The sequence below is a fragment of the Bactrocera oleae genome, chromosome 2 (genome assembly GCF_042242935.1).
Source record: "Bactrocera oleae isolate idBacOlea1 chromosome 2, idBacOlea1, whole genome shotgun sequence".
NCBI classification, from domain to species: domain Eukaryota; kingdom Metazoa; phylum Arthropoda; class Insecta; order Diptera; family Tephritidae; genus Bactrocera; species Bactrocera oleae.
Window position 1 is genome coordinate 82,431,007 of NC_091536.1, and position 20,647 is coordinate 82,451,653.

Below are 20,647 nucleotides of genomic sequence, written 5' to 3' on the forward strand. Positions count from 1 at the left end.
TTTTGATTATTAATTTTATATTTTTCAAAAGTATTTAGGTTAGGTTAGGTTATCTTGTGATCCACGTCTCAAAAGCAACGAAAGATCCCACTTGGACAGCTGCAAATGCTGGTCCTTTGTGACGCTCAGAATTCGTATGTAGATATGGATCTGCAGACCACCATATATCGACGAAACGTTTTCAGCTTACCACAAATATCTTAAGAGGGCTAATATCAATCCCTGCCAATTCACTAGATGTATCAATCTCAGTATTGCAAGAGCTGGAAAGTAGAGCAGAAAATACCTACCGCTCTCAATCTGATTAAATTGGGTTAAGGATGCCCTCTATAGCAAGCACATCAAATATAGTTTGGTTGTCGTCGATGTCATCTAACGGGAGGCCCAGGAAACGCGCTGCTTCGACGATGTCGAACCATACGGAGAAAGGTGTTAGATGAGTGGGGTTCGTTGGACATGCAAACAGCTGGTTAGTGTCAGAAAAGGTAGGAGTTAAACCTGCTACGGTATCCACAACGAAGTTGCGCAAGCGTCACTCTAGATTCTCGTGGCAACTCGAGCTCTTCATTTGCGATTGGTGATGGTTTGACTTCAAGTACGCCATTCACTAAGAGGAAGTCGGTGAAGGTGTTGATGGCTCCTCTGTGTATGGCGATGATATCTAAAGTTAGGCGTCACCGTAATCAAGGAAGGACCTCTTGATGTTCCTAGGAGGCGGTTCCGGTTCAAGCAGACAACTGCAGGGGTGGTTCTGCTATCGATGGCGGCCATCTCCATTTGAGGATGCTAAAAAGTGTCTATGTTCGAAAGAAAATTATGGTATATACAGTATTCAAAATTGTTTGTCCAGTGTTAAAATTGTTGTACATTTAGTTTACTATGTATTCAGACGCTCGAACCGACCCACATCTAATTCGCAATCTGTTAATAGCAAATTGCATTGTGTCATTTCACTCAGTTTTCAAGATTGTCTCTTTCAATCAATATAAGTTATTTTTGTATATTTGCTATATATAATAATAACACTATCAATTAAATAACTTTATACACTACTTCTACACACTAAGCTAAACATCTAAACCATGCATGAATAGATGTAGGAGGAAAGCGGCAGATATAGATCGATTCGTTCACGGATTTAGCAACTTTTGAAATAATTCTCAATTTTTAAACTCTCGCAACATGCTGCACAAAGTAGAATGGTTCAGTTCACCTAACGGTTGTTTGCAACATCTAATATATACATACTTGTATAACCAATTGCACAGGATCAACGAATTCATCCAAGTGTCTATCTGTGCTTCCGATCTTTCATTTTATCTGTCTGTGTAACAACATGAGTAGTAGAGATATTTTAACTAAACTTGATACAAGTGTTCATTCATGCTCTATGATATTTAAAATTACAGAATAGTATAATCAGGTCATGGCCACGACCATAAAATGGCGTTATTTACATTAGCAAGCTTTACAATAAATAACTTAAATATCAGTTAGGAACATTCTTTATGATACAGTTGAGCAAATACATGGAATTATTACGCCTTTAATTCTTACAATTCGGCAAAGTATAATATATACATACCACGCAGCTGCATCCGAGTTTAGCGCTTTCTTACTTAACTAAAGTATTTATTTGTTCAGCTTATTTGTAATGCAGAAAAATCCAACAAATTATCGCCAGTAGCTTGGAGCAGCTTTATATCTATTGACCAATTGGGATTCATTGACGGCACAATAAATCCGAATTGTTAAATAAACTAATTAAGAAGTTATCACACCGCATTACTATGTATGTACATACATATATGAATATATATGTTTAATCAGTGATAAATGCATTGAATTAAAACGGGAAAATATATCTATGTAAATATTTGGCGCCTACCAAACGGGCTATTGTTTAATTAAAACTTTATCGGCAATCAGTTATTTTGCAATAATTTCTCATAATAGATAAAATATTTAGTATTTGCGTATAAATAGGCGAGGCATGCCTTTTAGACATGTATTCCACGAATCATACCGAACGAATAGTATCCCAAACATACGCGAACGCAAAACTCATCCAAAATGAAAGGTAAATTTATATACATTATATATTTAAACAATCGCTACTACTATTAAGAGAAAATTATTATTTCTTTTTCTCATCATCTTTTGTTTGGTAGTATTTCAACTGCTTTTTAGCGTGATTCTATCGCTTTTATTGTTGGCATCGTCCGTTTTTGCACAAACTTATACCGGTCCCACCGCTCCCACAGAGCAGCCGACGGCCCCAACAGTAAATGTAGAAAGCACTGACGACGGTCCACCAAGTGTTTCCGTAACGCCTGCACCTGCACCGACTTCAACCGTGACTACATTGTATGGCACAACCGCCAGAACATAAACCGCGACCTGCGTGCAATGAGGCTCCGCATGATACCACCTCTTTGCATGCCCAACAAACCCAACTTATCTAACACCCTTTTCCCTATGGTCCGACCCCGTCGAAACAGCCTGTTTCTTGCGCTTCCCGTTAGATGACCTCGACGACAACCAAACTATCACTTATCATCCAAGCGGGGACTAGACCGTTACAACAACAAAAACAACAACATAAACCGGGATATCTTCACATAAGTTTGTCTCTACAACTCTTAATTTTTTTCTAAATACAATGATGTACGAAGATTTCTTAAGTCATACAGGAGAAACAAAATTTTTGAATAAACCAGGAGTACTTCTGTAATTAGTATAAATTATGGTTCGCAAATGTGTTATGTTTTAATTATTTGGTAATTTTCCCAATCATGCGATAATAAAATATTATTGAAAATTTTTCAAAATGAATAACCACTTTCGTTTCCTAATGGACTTTATATAGTATTTGCATTATATAATATTCGCCTTGGGGTAATAAAAGTAATAGTAAAACTTGAAAAATCTTGCATAGAATACCAAATTGGAGAAACCGGTGCTGCCATACTTATGCCCTTAGTTTAAATGTTGAATCAGCTGCCATATTGCAAATCTTGATATTTATAATTAATACAGGATCTCATTTCGCAAACAAAGTGATAGCTGTTCTATGCTTCAGACATATTTTCACTATATTATACTGCTTTACCAGGCACTAAACATCAAGACGTACCCAACGGTTATTGCAACTAATTTTCGTAATACAAAGAAACCTTGCGTATTAGCAAACACAACCATTGAAAGAATAAATACTTCTTGCTTTCGGCTTAACATTTACAAGTATATTTGAATAAAATACACATGTGCACTTTGTCATATATACATACATATATCGAAACATACACACATACTATAATTTAATTTAATGCCTATGACTCTAAGCGCTTTGCGGGACATTGTTTAATTTTATTCGCTAAAATCTAAAATAAATATATATATATACATATATATAACATATATGTAGTTGTATCGATATATTCTTTTCATAGATTTATACTGCTTAGCATATACTCATCTACTCGTATTTTATGCTATACATAACAAACAGTGTTAAAACAGAAGCATGTCTACTGTGCTGTACATATGCATTCGTTTTCTAAACATACTGTTTAGCAATAACAACCAAAATACGCGCTATCTCAATTTAACATTGCGCCGAAATGAACGTCGCACCTCCTCTTGCGTTTGGTCGCAATTCAATTCATCACCATGACCATACTGCAATATCGTACACATAGAAGACATAAATTAATTAAAGTTTTTTCAATAAAAAAGTTTTGAATATTGTGTACCTTGCAAAAGTTTTGTTCAAGCAATTCCATGGCGGTCATACGATCTTTGGGATCATGTTGCAAACATTTGTCTACAAAATCGTGCCCTTCTTGTGAGAGACTCTCAGGCGCTTCCGGTTTTTCACCCATACCCACTTTGAACATAATTTGGAAATTCGAGTCAAATTGTGCCCATGGACGCTGTTGTCATAGGGAAAACCAGTTGTTATCATTACATTGCTTTTTACATTTTCTTAAAATAGCTTACTTGTCCCGATGCCATTTCAACCACCACACAGCCTACCGACCAAATGTCCGCAGCGCGACCATGTCCATCACTATTCGTTTTTGTGAATATCTCTGGAGCCATATAAGCTATTGGAAATAGGTAACACATGTAGAACACTTATTCATGCTAGGCTTGCTGTCATTTCACTTACCTTGTGTGCCCACATAGCCTTGAAGTTCGCCGGGCACCGTTGTTTGCGCCTGTATTTTAACAGCTGAGCCAAAATCGCCCAGTTTTAGGCTGTTACTACCGTCCACCAAAAATATATTTGCAGTCTTTATATCACGATGCACGATACCGTGTCTATGTAGTTCGGCAACACCTGAAAGCAGTTGAACCGTAAAGCGACGAACTAGAACTTCTGGCAGGCCGCCTGATAACTCCACCAATGCTTCTAAAGTGCCCTCGGAACAGAGTTCCATAAAAATTAAAAGTTCTTCCTATTGCATAAAAAATAATAAATAGTTAAACCTTAATATTTGTGAGTATATAATTAGAAATTAGTTATTGAAAATATATGCCAAGTCATAAATGTAAAATCTGACTGAATATTGTGAACGCTTACCCTATGGACCTCAATGCCATAGTAGCGTACCAAATTCTTATGTTTGATACCCTCTAGGATTTTTAACTCCTCAGCGACGTTTTTGAGCGCACGTGTCTCTCCGGGTTGTATAGCAATCTCTTTCATAGCCATTAGTTCACCGGTATTATTGTTAACAGCTGTATAAACTTTCCCAAAACGGCCTTGGCCAATCTGCAATCAAGAATGCATATATTTAATTAAAGAAATATACGCGAAAAGTCTTAAATTATATATAGCTCACTTTAATGCCCCGATGCCAATGGAAATTCACGCTACGGGCACGTATCTGAACCTTGTCGCATGTATTCAAGGATTTGATGTGACCAATTAGATTGCGTTCACGAAGATTCTCCTCAATTTCCATATCTAATCGATTCACAGCGTCTCGCACTCGCACCTGGCGTGGAGCCAGCGATGAGCTACTGCCGTCGTGGGACGATTTGTTTAAGGGTGAAGATTGTGGCACTATTAAGCGTAATTCACTAAGTTTTTCCGAACCGCTACCATTATTGTCCGGTACGTCTAGAGCCTCGTTGACGCTGTATTCTGGTGTACCATCCGCGGCATTACGCAAGACTTCCTCCTTCAAACTAAATTGCGGATGTAAGAATTTATTGTACTGCGGCGAACTCATCGGTGAATTCGGATTTGTGCCACCGCCTACGGATATTGGAGTTCGTGTTGGTGTACGCGACCGACTTGTGGCCGGTGATGATGTTTTTCGCGTGCGTGGCGATGCCTTTTTACGCGCGATTTTCTCCGGTTCCGAAGTAATACCAATCACATGTGATATACAGCGATCCATCTGCTTCTTCAAGTCCTCAAACTGTCGTTCGTCTAGATGACGCGTGATTTGCGGATCACAGGCAAGTATAAGAAAATCTAAACCCTGTGACGCCCAACGAGGACGCATACCCCGACCACGTTCGCAACGTTCCATCACGAAATGCATCCACATTTTTGCAAAATCGATAATACCCAGCGCTAAGTCAACCTCACACGTTTCGTCTTTGTTTGCCATTATACGCTGTTCGAACAACCGAATTACATCTTTGTTGTACTCAAAACCAAATTTATAGCCCTGATGTAAAATCTCACGTGTACGCGAAAGTACCGCTTGCCTGTCTTGATCATCTAATTCGGACATATGTTCTGGTCCGCAACGCTCCATTACACGTTCGATTATTTTCGACAATTTATTGCGCACATCGAGCACATCCTTTTGCAGTAATTTGAAGGATTTTTTTATTTCTGCACAAACAAAGTCCTGCTGTTGATTAATCACATCAGCTTCGTAGTGTTCACGATGAAAGTCGGTTGTCTCGACATCGCGACAAAACATTTTCGCAAAGAAAAGCACCTTCACCGAACACTCACGTTCTACAGTGAAAAGAGATTGCATCTCTCGACAGATTGTTAACAGCTGCCACTTCAAATCGCTCTCACCGTGCTGTGCCGTATCATCGATTTGAATATCCAGTTCAGCCGCCCGACTCACCAAACGTTCGGATATACTACGCAGTAAGTTGCGTATTATGGTGCAAAACTTTTTGGCTGCAATTGTGTGCATGCCATTTATCATGGGACTGATCAGCTTGGTAAACATCCATTCCTTTTCCAATGCAGACTTCTTATTGCACTTCGCACCAGACTGCAGCACCAACTGGTCGATATAATCTAAATATAGCTAAAATTTCGCAAATTTAAACTAAATATTTAACAAAAGGAAATTGGATTACTATAATAACACCGTACCTCAAACACTTTTCGTACTGTTTTGTCAAAATGATTTAGTATTCCCATATACCGCTCCAATTCTTCTTCGTTCTCAATCAAAGCGGTCGTTATATGCCGCTGATAACGTTCCCGATGTGTCAATGCCAGTGTCAATCCTTCGCGCAATTCCTTCATGAGTTGCTCTAGGCTAAGTGGATTTGGTTTTGGTGGACGAGTCTCTAGACGCATTCTTAAAAACTCGTGCATAAATTGTAATGGTATGCCGCTTAGAAATACAAACGAGGGAATGTATGTAGGCAAGTTAATAGATTTCGCCTCGTCACTCCAATAGCCAAAGCGTCGTAATTCATCTATTTGTTCGCGACTAATTTCCGGTTCTAAACGTGGCACATCTTCGTCAATGCGCTCAGTCTCGAAGTCATAATCTTCCGTACCCGGCTTCTCCAGCGAAATATGCGCTTTGTACAGCACGACATTGTGCAATTTATTTAAAAACGACAATGCCTTTGCGAGACCACGAGACTTTAAAACATTTTCAATAAACTTTCTAAGAGCAAATAAAAAACAAAATTGACAGTTATATTATTCTTGCAAAACCTTGAAATACATTTATATATATATATATATATATATTCACACCTATATAGCGCCGAGGAATTAGCATCATTACAACTGGCTAGAGGTTCAACACTGAATATATTGATGTCGTGCATTGAACCTTTACGCAAAAGCGAACCAGATATCTCTGATGACACATGGCTAACTTCGGTTGAGGTAGATCTGAAACCGAGAAAACGTACAACATTCAAAAATTGTGTGTACATCATAAATATGCTAGACTTACTCGTTACTACTGGAAGTTTCGCCTGGCACTTGCGCTACATCGTTCAGCATAAACTGCACCTTAGGTGCCGAAAAAATAGACGAGAGCTTACGTTGAGGTGTTGCTTGACTAGAACTGGTCTTGTTGGAATCAACCGAATTCACACCCGAATCATCGTTCTCCACACCAGAAGAAGCACCACTATCACTGCCATAGCATGTTTGCACAGGCCAAGAGAATTTCTCACCCTGTAATCTGAAATAAAAACAACAACATGCAGTTTAACAATGTTAATAAAGTAAAATTCCTATAATACCTTGCCAATATTTTTCCAAAGATGCACAGTTTTAAACGATTCTGTCGCGTTATATTATACCACAAACACATTGCTTTTATTCGGCCTACAAAGTTTTCATTTTTGTAAATGGGATGAAATGCACCCATGACTTGTGAGGAGGGATAAAGCGCCTCAGCGGCTTCTAAGCGTGTCAAGAGGTCTTCCACTTCCTTCATGGCGATCTCCTGCTGATCCATACAATCCTTACAATATAGAGACATGCAACCTGTGCATAGTTTACCAGGCTGCGGTGCTGTTAAATCGTGCAACAAATTTGTGGTTCAAAAAACTTTTCTTAATTAGCAAATAGCATATAAAATATTTTCTTACAACTTGCATTGCTATCCGTGCTGAAGCCGCTGTCCACGCTCATTTCACTCGTGGCGCGTTGAAAGCGCGGTTGAAATTTGTAGTTTATAATTTGTGAAAGCAATTCCGGCACGGCCTGTCGGGCGTTGAATAAATATTTGTCTTGCTGCTCCATGGTGCGATCCGCCTGCCACGCTTGCAATTCCAGCCAAATGAGATCTTTCAGTTCCGCTTGCCACGTCTGGTCTTCGTGGGAAAGCTAAACCCAATAGAGGAAAGTTAGCCATTATGGAAAAACCAACTGATAACAAAAACAAGAAAAAACGTAAATTTCTGTTGAACCGAAACTATTATTCACAAATAATAAAAAGGTTTTCCATAAAAGAACTAGCAGCTACATATATGGTATATAGTGGACCGATCTGAACAATTTGTTGAGAGATTGTACCATGGTTAATAATTCATGCCAAATTTCATGGAGATATATTGTCATATGAAAAAAGTTTTTCATACAAGAACTTGATTTGGATCGTTCAGTTTATATGGCAGCTATATGCTATAGCGGTCCGATATTGGCAATTACAACAAATGAGCAGTTTCATGAGCAGTTTCTTGAGCAGAAAAGGACGTCTGCAAAATTTCAGAGCGATATCTCTGTATATATTTTAACGGATCCTGGAGGATTCCTTTTGGGTGTTACAAACTGTGTGGCAAACTTAATATTCCCTGTTCAAGTTATAATTATATTCAACTTCCTAATTAAAAGTAAATTGCGAGTGAAAGACATAGGTGCATTGGTGTTTAAAGATCAAATGCTTAGAAATACGGACCCTAAGAACTTCTAAGTATTAGAATACTTTAGTATTTCAGTTTTTCTTACTTCAGTTTTTTTCTTGATCGTTATTCCGACAATCTAAATTATATGTATATACTTACAAATTTAAAAATTCTTTACCTTGGCATCTTGACGGTCGACACTGCCCAACTTAATCAGATTGGCAAAAGTCTCATGAAATTCTTTACGTATATTCAAGCCAGGTGTGCGTTCACAACGCAGCTGTTGAACAAATGCGGATGCTGGAGCCGACGCACGAAAACCTATTGGCCGTGAGGAGACACACATGTATCTATTGCACGATTCCACCACCTTCGAAGAGCCACGCACGCACACTTCCGTATTCAGTGGCGTACACTTATCCATCGATTCCAGATGGTGCGTGCTGTCAAGTAAGTTAGAACCACGTGAGGAGTAGCTGGTAGATGTTGCGGAAATCATAGAATTTTTAAGTTCGCGTTCAGCATCACGCAACAAATCCTGCGCACGTTTACTGGTACGTTTGCTTTCATCATTAACAAACATTTCATTCAGTAATGCACAATCCATAGTGTTGCGTCGCAGTACTCGAGAACGCGCCATACGGGTCATGCCTTTTTTGGGCGTACTCGGTGTCGGATCATTTGATCTATAAATATACGGAACTTAAAACATGGAAACTATGCATAAATATGACTATATAGAAATTATATTTTTTTCAGAGTCTACGTACGATCCAACAGAGGCGACAGCATGTACTTTTTTGCGGTCCCAATCGCGGCTTTTAATCTTCATTCTTGTACGCGGCGGTGTTGTACCGTACTCTTCGAAACGTGACGCTAAATCGTCAATGGGTGGTGAAACTAACTCCTCATCAAGTGGATGATAGTTATTCACTCCTCGGCTTGCCGAAGGCTTAATACGAAATTCAACTCTATAAAAATGAAAAGACAAAAATATTAAAATTGCAAAATATAGCTAAAAATTTCGAAAGCGAAAGAAATGCATTATTTTCGAAACGCGTAATTTTAAAGAAAATTTAAAAAATCTTTCAATTTTTAATACAAACACATAAAGGAACCAAAGAAATAAAATATGTATAGTTAAGTTAAACCCTAAAATTATATAAAGAACCCTTTCTCCGAAAGTATTTCTGAGAAAGCAACGCTTCTCATAAATTTCACCCACATGTAGCAACTAAATACCCTTCCCTGATAATATTTAAAGGGTCGCTACTTCTTGGGGTTCGTGCACCCACCAAATCTGAACAAAACTCCTATACCTATACCTCTCATTATTGAAAAAAAACTATTGATATTCCAAATTCTGTATATATCCGATTCTATGCATATGCATTCAAATATAAATTTCATAAATCATGTGCGTTATTAGCACAAATAAATCACTTTTAATTTGCATATGTAGCGCACGGAAGCCCGCATAATTCGTGTAATTGGTTGGCCCTTCAGCATTTATCTTATCGCATAGCAGTGTTCCGGTCTCAAATTATTACTGATAAGCGTTTATAATCAAAGCATATTACCGTTTAGCTGCATACTTGCTATGTGTATTTGCAAATATATATAGCTACCTGGGCGTCACGCCTATAATTATACATCAATATTGCTTATAAAAGACTAATTGACAGTTTTGATTGACAAACGACAAATTATGGCAGGCTTTCATGAGCTTGGATATACATACATAGGTAAATATGTATGTATGTATATATCATCTATGTATATGCAAATATCGTGCTTGCTATCATTTATGTAGGTGTATATATTTATGCACATTCAGATCATTCATCAGAAAGTTATTTACAAAAGTAGCGTCCAAAAATAAGCATAAACCATTATTTATAAAATATTACATCATCAAAACAATCACGTCATAAAACTGTCACATAGACAAACTCATATTCAAGAAGCATAAAATTGACTAACCAAAAAGGCAAAACGTTGATTATTTAATTTTATGTTATTTCCAATGAAAGTTAAATCCCTCTAAAAACACCTCATACAACCGTTATTGCCGCTTACTCCTAAACGCTTTATACTCAGACTTTTCAATTCATATTAGAAAGTGGGTAGGTAAATCATTGTGTCTAAACGTAATATTTCTTATTTAAAAATATAATGATTTTTCTTAAAAAAACAAAATAAATATTATCATCTACTTGTCAAGTTTACGCGAAGGATTATCTATCCAATATTATGTGCCAACAAAATATATGTATACACACATATAGGCTCGATAATAATAATGATTAATTAAATCATATTGAGTGAATTAATTGAATTTGATCTTGAGACCATAACGAATGAGCACAAGATGTAACTAGGCTGGTTATTAACTATTAATTAATTAAGTCATCAACGGCCATTAACAAAAAAAATAATAAAACTATATTTTTCTATAAATTCCATTATCCTTGAAGGAAATGAATTTTCTGAGAATTGAATAATTAAATGAAATTTATGGTATTAATTAACGCACCAACGTGTGAGAATGCATATGCAACAACAACCACGCAGCGAAAGGTGAAACTAGTCCGAAAATAACTAGAGTTGTAACAATTATTATGTAGTGAAATGTTTTGTGTTGTATTTAAAAAGATGAGCAAATGATCATCTCCTAGATTTGAATGCTTTTTATGGTCAATATTATGACCCTACGAATAAATACTCTTCAAGGAACATTATCATTTAAAAACCATTTTTTTTTTAATTTTAGCATCGTCTTGTAATAATCACTAATAATTTCTGTTATAAATTATTCTGAGCTTTATTTTAATCAGAGACCTAAGGTGGCTAATATTTTTATATCTTGAACAGGGTATATTAAGTGCGACACGAAGTTTGTAAGTTTTTGTTTTTGAGATATCGATCTGAAATTTTGCACACGTTTTTTTCTTCTCAATAAGCTGCTCCTTTGTCAGGATTGCCGAGTTGCTATACAAACTGATCGATCAAAATCAAGTCCATGTCTGGGAAATTTTTTTATTTGAGGAGATGTCTTCACGTTCATTTATCATGGATTATTATCCAAAGCAATTGTTTAGATCGGATCAATATAGCATATAACTGTTATACAAACTGATCGATCAAAATTAAGTTCTTGTGTGGGGAAACTTTTTTATTTGTAAAGCTTTCGGTTCCGAAGTTGGGTTTTTTCTTGCTGTTATTTATGCAAAACATATGGTGCATATGTAGGTTGAGGAGCTAGATACCGTTAAATTGTATATAGAACTTCCAAATACCATACAAATCAAAAATGTAGGCACGCAAAGCGAGGAATTTCAAATTCGTTCCCACGACAGTCGGGTCTACGTAACCGGAACAGACCTGTATTTTTATCCGGCCAAGGACTGTCAACTCGGCAGAATTCTGCCGCAACAACAATTTTAAATTATGCTCACGTCTAACTGTATCTAATCAGAATCTTGTAATATTGATTTTAAGATATCAAGCATATGTATTCCTCAAATCCATCGTATATACAAGGTAACAAATACCATGCCATTCTTGACCAAGCTATGAAGCCAAAGTACAAGTAGTTCCAGCAATGTTTAAATGCTGCTCAAAATGTACTCTCCTGATGACAAAAGCATTTAAAGAGTCTTAAACAATAAACAGATCAGTTGATAGTTATGGCCAAGAGGAAAAAAGTATAATCGTGGCATCGAAATCAACTTCACGTAAAAATCCGTTATGTGTTTTAGACTTTACATAATCTAAACTTAGCACATTGTATGCACATATGTACATGCATCAACAAGTTTATTTTACAAATACTTCACATTTGTAAGTAATGTATACCACCGAATTTAATTTAACTTATTGAATACTTATTCCGGATAAAATTTACATTTTCTGCTACTTAATTACTTTAGAAACAGATCACGTAGAAACAAAAGCAAACCTATAAGGTTTTCAAAAATACAGCAAAGTGAAAAAAAAAACAATTTTCTCTAATTTTTTACACGTTTACCCTTTTAACCGCACATATAATATAACATACATATTATACGAATACAAAACTTACTTTTTACGTCTCATTTTGTTATTAATGTATCTTGAATTTGCCTATAAAACTCAATGTTGTTGTTGTGTTTAAATTTCGCAATTTTCTCTTCGATTGAAATCAAAATCAAATGTAAATTTACTGCCCACTTTATACGGTTTAGTTAAACACTACTAACACTGGAACGAAAAGTTCTGACACAACATTGAATAAGTAATATATATAATATACATATATATAATATTTATATATGCATTACATTGTATTGTATATGCTTAAATGCATCTGCGTTCGCAAAGTACGAATGCCCATTCAACTTTTACATGCACCTACATATGTACAAGTATGCAAGTACGTGGTGCACGGAATTTCAGCACACAGACATGTAATTCAATTCTTTCCAACCGAAAGGGTGAAAGATATGCGTTCTCTTGTGTTATTTTGTTCACTGCACAATCACATGGCATTTACAACAGTTACCGCTGCACTACCTCACAGCTTTTTAACCTCCGCACCACTGTTAATGGCATCGCGTGAATACCAAAGTTGCCGGCGTATGCGAAAAACGAACAGCAACGTCCGTACATATGATGCTCGCGGAATACTTATCAAATATTAATAATATATATGATTAATTTTACATAAAAGGTCGAGCATTGAGTCGTGCCACTATAGTTTAATGCATAGTTCTTAGGGCAATATGTGCTTTGTAGCAGTATCAGTCCTCCAGCCAGCAGCAGATCGTGCAAATTTATTTATTTATAAATATGTATTTTCTTTATTATTTTTGCTAAATATCACACGATTCACATGAGCGAGCACACGACCACTGAGGGGGGTCGCACTTATTAGCCCGCACACTCAAGCGCAGAGCTTAGCCAGCAGCGCTGCCAATGAGAACCGACGGCACACAGTTTATAATATACAAAATACAACGACTTTTATTTTTAATTTTGCATTTCTTAAACGGTGAGAAGATTCATTAACTCTACACAAAAGAGCGCCGTAATATTGTCATATGTACATCCGAAAACTTGTATGCGTAAATAAATAAATATCTGAGTATGTGTTTTACACAACTGTCACTGAACCATATTGCTTTGACAGTCGCAGCCGCGTTACGCTGTTACGGCGTAAATCAACGCTGCTCATCGCACGTAACGTCACTAAATTCAACGTCACACATACCAGTGTCCGGACCGAGACGCACACGCACGCTCAGGCGATAAGCACATCGACTGTGATCTGCAAATTCAAGTCCAAAATTCGTTCGACTGGCGGTTGAGCGTAGTGCCCGTCATGCCAGCACATAGCACCATATATTATATGATATACAAGTATGTACTACTTTGTCCCAAACACAAACAAAAATTAGTTGTACATAAATAAATACAAATTTTAATAAGTAAAATGCGGAACGGTCAGCCAGTCTGTTGGTAATTCAACTGCATTTTCCAAGTAAACACCGTCAACTGAGGGTATTCCCTGTGCATACCCAATGTTATGAGGCGCACAAGGCCGACACCAAATGAGAGAGCATTTCGCACATTTAGTCAAGAGCACGCACCTACTCTTGGGCACCTCTTTTTTACTCTTCAATCAACAAACAATATAAGCCGCGATGTTTGCATTTGTGGGTAATGGATTTGTATTTGTAATTCCAGTGGGTGTATTGTGCAGGTAAGTTAGTTAAGTTTTCACCATGTCTACCATATACAGCTGGAAATCCAAAACTGCAACAACTGCTTATCAAATATGAGTATATGTTAATAGACGTCTCACAAAAGGCCTTAAGCATCACAGATTTATTTGAGAGTACAAATAACTTCAAACTTAACTTTCTGATAGCTTAAAGGGCCTGTATATTATTAATGATAAATCTATAACTTTTATACCCAGAACAGCGTATATTAAGTTTGTCAGACCCAGAAGGAAACGTCGGAGACCCTATAAAGTACCATATATATATAAATGTTACGAGCTGAGTACGCTGCAATCTCCGAACAAAATTACCATTTCAAAATGACCGATCAAAATCTAGATATATATATATCTTTTTGAGTAGCTTTAGCTATACATATAGTTACTCTAAGAAATGGACCGCTGAAGGGTGCAGATAAAGTTAACGTGTTTTTCTTGTCTTTGAGGGAGACTGGTGTAATCTCTTAAGGGAACTTGGTAAGTACTGATTTCCTATATTTAGATTTATATGCATTCCTTTACATCAGTCGATATTATTAAACCGAAAATTTTAACGTTAAAACCAACGCAATAAATTAGTTTTGATTTTGATAAGAAGCACACATACAATGTATGTATATAATTATAGAGCCCTGGCTTTTGCTTATGTTTGTATCTAACCGAACATAATTAAGTCTAAAATGGAGTAATTTAGGTTCTTTGATAAAAATTTATTGCTTGAGTTATTATAAAACAATTGTTGTTAGTTCTTTATCATAAGGTTTCTTAGTTTTCAAGATAACAATGTTTTTTTAACTTTGGTGCTTTTTGACATTTCAAAATTGGAATTTTCTTTCATGCTGGCCGTAGGGTATCAATAGCTATGCAATTGCTGCCTATGTAACAAGCTCTTATAAGAATCAGATAGTGGGAGCACATTTAAGAGAAAGAGAACGTGATGGGCAATATAAAGAGATATTTATTGAATACATTTAAAACCAAGAGCTTAAAAGGTATATAGTTATTATCAAATAGAAAATAATGCTATCAAGATAGCTATTTGCTTACATGGGTAGCACGCATTCTCTGCATATTTTATAGTGAAATTTACTAGATTTAAATAATTGAGAGTTATATGTGGAAATTAAAAAATATATGCACATACATATATATATGCATAAATGTATTTATTGACAAGAGAAAACCTAACCACACTCAATGATTTATACTCGTATATGCTTTGAAAATGGAATTTCGAGAGCCACTAAAGTTGCACAACAAAAACCGGGGAAAAAAACCAATCTTTCGGCGAGCAACTGTTTTCAGAGTTGATATGTATATTATAATTACACTTTATATTGTATTCTAAAAAGAGTGTTTGAATGTTTTTATGCCCCGAAAATTTAAGTTTAACACGAAGTTTGTAACACCCAGAAGGAAACGTCGAAGACCCCATAAAATATATATGTAAATAAATTATCAGTGTGACGAACTCAGTCGATTTAGCCATGTCGATCTATGTGTCTTTATATACGCGAACTAGACCCTCAGTTTTCAGTTATGATTTGAAATTTCGCACATGTCCTTTTCTAACCAAAAAGATGCTTATTTGGCGAAACCGCCAATATCAGACACACTATAGCATATAGCTGACATACAAATTGAGCGATTAAAATCAAGTTCTTGTATTGAATCTTTTGTATTTGTGAAGAGTATTATAGCTTATAGGTATAACAGAAATTAAGATTTTTTTTATTTTATTAATATTAGTATGAGTGTTCAGTTGTAACTGAAGTGAGGGAGAGCTAAGTTAGTAAATCTACTTATCGGTAAGCTTCAGCTTCAGCTTCAGTACTAAGTAAACTAACTTTTTACTCAGTCCGTTAGTTAAGATTTAAATACTGTCATTATAATTAGTATAGATGGTAAGTAATTCCGAAGCAGTCCACCTAGCAAAGTTTTCGAGGTTAATAATAAAATGAGAGCGCAGACAGGAGCTTACAGACAGTGTGATTGGCGACAGGGGACGCTTTGTTTTTATAATTGGGTATTTATTTTAAAAATCTAGCACAATCACCCTACAACAAAAAAACCAATTTTAACATTTACCGCTATTTGGTGAAATAAGATACAAGAAAAATGCGATGTATTGACTAAAAAATGAAAATCAAAGAAACCCATTGAGTAATTATGCGTGTGTAGCAATACAACAGAATTGTTCATATACACACATACATATGTACATATATCAAGAAATATATTGTAACTTGCATTTGGACAAAGTGTTGTGGACGCAAAGGGCAAACAAAATAAATGCTAATCAAAGCGCATACCAAATTGGATAACTGCTACGACAGCACACCAAAGGTGAATCGAAAAGAAATGATAGTTAAAATCTGGAAAATAACAACGTCGAATGGGGTTAACAAAACGGAATTGTTGCATGGAAATATTATTATATATTGACCATCACTGAGTTAAATTAAAGGCATGACTAAAGTAAAAAAGAAAATATTAATAGATTACCGTTGAAATTGCAACAGCAGCAAATATTCACTTTCTTTGGAATTTAGTACATATAGAGTTGATGATGCAGACCACAGCACGCGCCGTATGATAAATAAATATGTATGTGAATACAAATAAATTAAAATGTGTGATTTTCGGTAGCAGCGGTCATAATATTCGCTGACGGTAATTGTTTGAGTTAAGTAGTCTTTTAGAGCAACAAAAATTATGTTGTCAACACTAAAAGTTACTCATATCACACGGACTTTTTTATTATTAGACGCATGTAAACATAATGCACAATTTTTTAACATATGATATCTCAACATAAATACATACATAATTATGCACATCCATACATATGTATTGGTATACATTATACAAAAATCAGATACTTTGTGGTAATTGCGAACATATAACTAATTTCATTGAAAACTTTGTAGCACGTGGACTTTTGAGAGCACGATAATATAGTGAAAGAAAATAAAAACTGGGAGCCAACTGCTGACTCGAAACACATTTAGCGAGTTGCCGCGCGATCAATACATATATGTGTATATACAGGCTGGTTGTAAAGTTTCTGCGCTCGAAATGAAAAAAATACTGCTTTTGGTGCGAAATATATTTTTTTATTCAATATTAACTCCCTTAACCTCAATACACTTATTCCAATAATCCGGTGAAAAAATATTCAGCGTTGATAGTTTTACCTTTCTGCAGATAATCAATCAACAAAATTCCTTTTGCATCCCAAAAAACCGATGCCATACCAGCTTCAGTCCACTGTAAACGTTCTTGTTTCAATTTAGGATCATGGTGGTAGATCCAAATTTCAATCATAGTTATAAAATGACGCAAGAATTTGGTTGTATTACAATTATGCGAAAATGAAATTTGTTTTGGATCCAGTTTTTTTGAAGTGTCAACGTGTGCGGCACTAACTTTCCAAAACGATTTTTCATATGTAATTCTCCATGTAAAATACGAACTACTCATTCGTCCGAGGTGCCTATGGCATTAACAATTTCAAGCTTAGTTAAACTTGAATGTCCACTAACAATATTATGAACTTGCTCAATGACTTCTGGTGTGGTTGTGGTTTTTAGTTGTCCTTCGCGTGCATCGTCTTCAAGCCTAGTACGACCACGTTTAAATTCGCTAGCTCAAGATTAAATGGTGCGTTTTGAAGATGAGGACTTCTTATACTCTTCCAACAATTCTTCTTAGATTTCATTTGCTTTGTAAGCTTTCAAAACAAAGAATCTAATCACTGCGCGACATTCAATTTTTTCCTTATGAAAAAAATACTCTGACACGTCAACTTCAAATGGCTTGTAAACAAAGAATTAACAGAAGGACTTTTAACTTAGCATATGTTCTCACGACAGATGTACCAACTTGAGAAAAATAATTTGGAGCTAGTAATGCTATTTTTGGTGAGAACAGAAACTTTACAACCAACATGTATATATTTATCTACATGCATATACACATGTATACATACAAGTATATACCATATATGTGCTTAAGTATTTAAATATACACAGATAGCCAAAATAATAAGTGCAAACAGTTTTGTATTTAAAGAATATTTAACAAACTTAATATATTGTATTTATTGAAAATACTAAAGTTTGGAGTTAAATATACATACTTGTACATACATAATTCCTTTTTAAGCTTCTCGTTCATGTTGAAAGTACCTGAATATTACAGTCGAATTTCTCTATTCCGAACTTCTGTACAACGAAGTATTTTTATAACGAATTAATTTCCAGAACACTGCAATTTCATCAATTTTCAGTAAGTTTTGCTCTTTCTATAACGAATTTTTTTATGCTACGTACATAACTGGAATTTTCATGCCGTTTTGTTTCTTACCAAAAAAAAGCAAAAATACATAACCATAATTATGGCTCGTTTTGTCATAGATTGGAGAAGCTTAAATTACTTTTTATTGGAAAGTCAAAAAATACGTGATACTTCAAAGGCATAAAATCTTTGTATGTAGATTGTGAGTTTAACAAAAAGTCTGCATGACAAGAAAATTTTACTTAAAACGCCTTTTGAATCTCGATAAAGAGTTCAGTTCTCAAAACAGACCGCGCTTATCAAGAATTTCAAAGAAAAATTGAAAAATATAGAGCTTAAGACTAAAAATATGTCATTAAAAAGTCTTTGCAGCTTGCAAATAATTAAATTAGTTTTTCATTTTCTACAAAATAGTAACGCATACTCATTATTCGTCAATATTTGTAGATACATTCCTCGAAAAACTCATATGAAACCACGACATACCACAAAGCTCACCATACCAATTATATGTGTGTATATGCAGCCGATTCCTTATCATATCTTACTTTAAAAAACATACAAAACTGATAAACACATATGCAAAGCTAGCAGAAATTCAAATATTGGCTACATACTTACATACATACATATGTATGTACGTTTGCTGATTTCTGAAAAATGGTATGCTCTGCAAAGTAGTTTTTATATTTTTATCGAAACACATTTACGAATACTGCAATTACTCAACTCACAAAAAGTACCTTGAATTGTTGCTTTCCACATTCATTTTGAGCAGATTGCATGCCAGCAAGTACGCATTACATTTTGCAAATTACCTTTACCTTTGATTTCTTTCATTGTAAATACAAATATATGTATGTATATACACAGGTAATAAGTGTACAGATATAGAAATTAGTAATATGGATATTCCGGTTTTGCCAAAAAAGCTAAGATGCTGCACTTTCCCTTTGGCTTTTTGAACAAATGTAATGCTATACGACTGCTTCATCATTATAATATTATTTTTTAAACATAACCACACGCTTTAGAGTTAAAAAAACTTGAAAATTATTGATTTTTCATTCATATTCCAAAGCCTTATGCGAGGAATTGCTTTAAAGACCGGCTCAACCATGCCTTTTACAGACGACTTCACACGCTATCCAAAAGGCGGCCGCCACTTTAACAACACTTTTGCAATCTTACTCTTATTTGCATTTCCCTCAATCTTAATTAGCCACTTTTCCGGTTAGTTCCCATACGCAAATCCGATTCAACACAATTACACTTTTCTCCGCTATGTTTTGTCACTTGTTTGCTTACCTTGATAAGTCGTCGTCAGCCCCCTGTTTAACAACGTTGACAACATTAGCTTCTTCATTTTTGTCTACGTTGTCTTCAATATCACTTATGGTGTTACTGCTATCGTCAACGTTTAGTTGTCGCAGCAAAACTCCATTATCTAATTTTGCCAAATTTATTTTAGATCGCAGTCTTCTTATTCGTTGCTCTGACATATTTACAGTTGTTTTGCTCGTATTTAAAACAATTTTTACAACATAAATGCTTTAGGTATATACATATATGCTCTTTTAACTTAATTCACCTTCACTAAATCTCATTTACACACTTAAGTTTCACCGAAATATACATTAACTTTCATATTAATTTTCAAAAGAGCAGCACAACACATTAATACCTAAAACCTACTCTATTCAATTTTATTCACCAACTGAAATAAACTTCATGGTATTGATAAAAAAACTGAAAGTGAACAAATACAGAGTGGTCTAATTGTGCTAAAAGCTAAAATTTTTACATATATGTTACTTATAAAAGAAGTATGGTTCAATTAACACTTTTTTACTTCAATTCATCAAATATTTTATACATCGTAAATAGCAATTTTGCATAAAACGAAGCAAAAACAACTATATTTCCAAGTAATTGCACCTTTGTGTCGCCCTGTACGCTGTTTTGTTACAGAAATTCGTGTTTGTATTTCTT

General features: G+C 35.3%; 1 protein-coding gene across 4 annotated transcripts; it reads right to left on the reverse strand.

Moving 5' to 3' along the window:
* Positions 1–2,223: 2,223 nt before the first annotated feature.
* Mekk1 (mitogen-activated protein kinase kinase kinase 4) lies at positions 2,224–20,373 on the reverse strand. 4 transcript variants are annotated; one of them, XM_036361481.2, is made up of 15 exons: positions 13,844–14,115; positions 12,677–12,849; positions 9,363–9,563; positions 8,771–9,278; positions 7,837–8,074; positions 7,486–7,759; positions 7,191–7,424; positions 6,986–7,126; positions 6,365–6,893; positions 4,851–6,296; positions 4,589–4,780; positions 4,175–4,463; positions 4,003–4,109; positions 3,756–3,935; positions 2,224–3,681 (listed from the first exon to the last, which is right to left on the reverse strand). In XM_036361481.2, the coding sequence occupies exons 2-15, from the start codon at positions 12,688–12,690 to the stop codon at positions 3,598–3,600; spliced, it is 4,437 nt and encodes a 1,478-aa protein (XP_036217374.2). In that variant the 5' UTR covers positions 12,691–12,849; positions 13,844–14,115; the 3' UTR covers positions 2,224–3,597. The 4 variants fall into 4 exon arrangements, with proteins under 4 accessions (XP_036217374.2, XP_036217373.2, XP_036217377.2 ...); XM_036361480.2 differs by lacking the exons at positions 12,677–12,849; positions 13,844–14,115 and adding an exon at positions 19,964–20,373; XM_036361484.2 differs by lacking the exon at positions 12,677–12,849 and having other exon boundaries at positions 13,844–14,114.
* Positions 20,374–20,647: the final 274 nt, after the last annotated feature.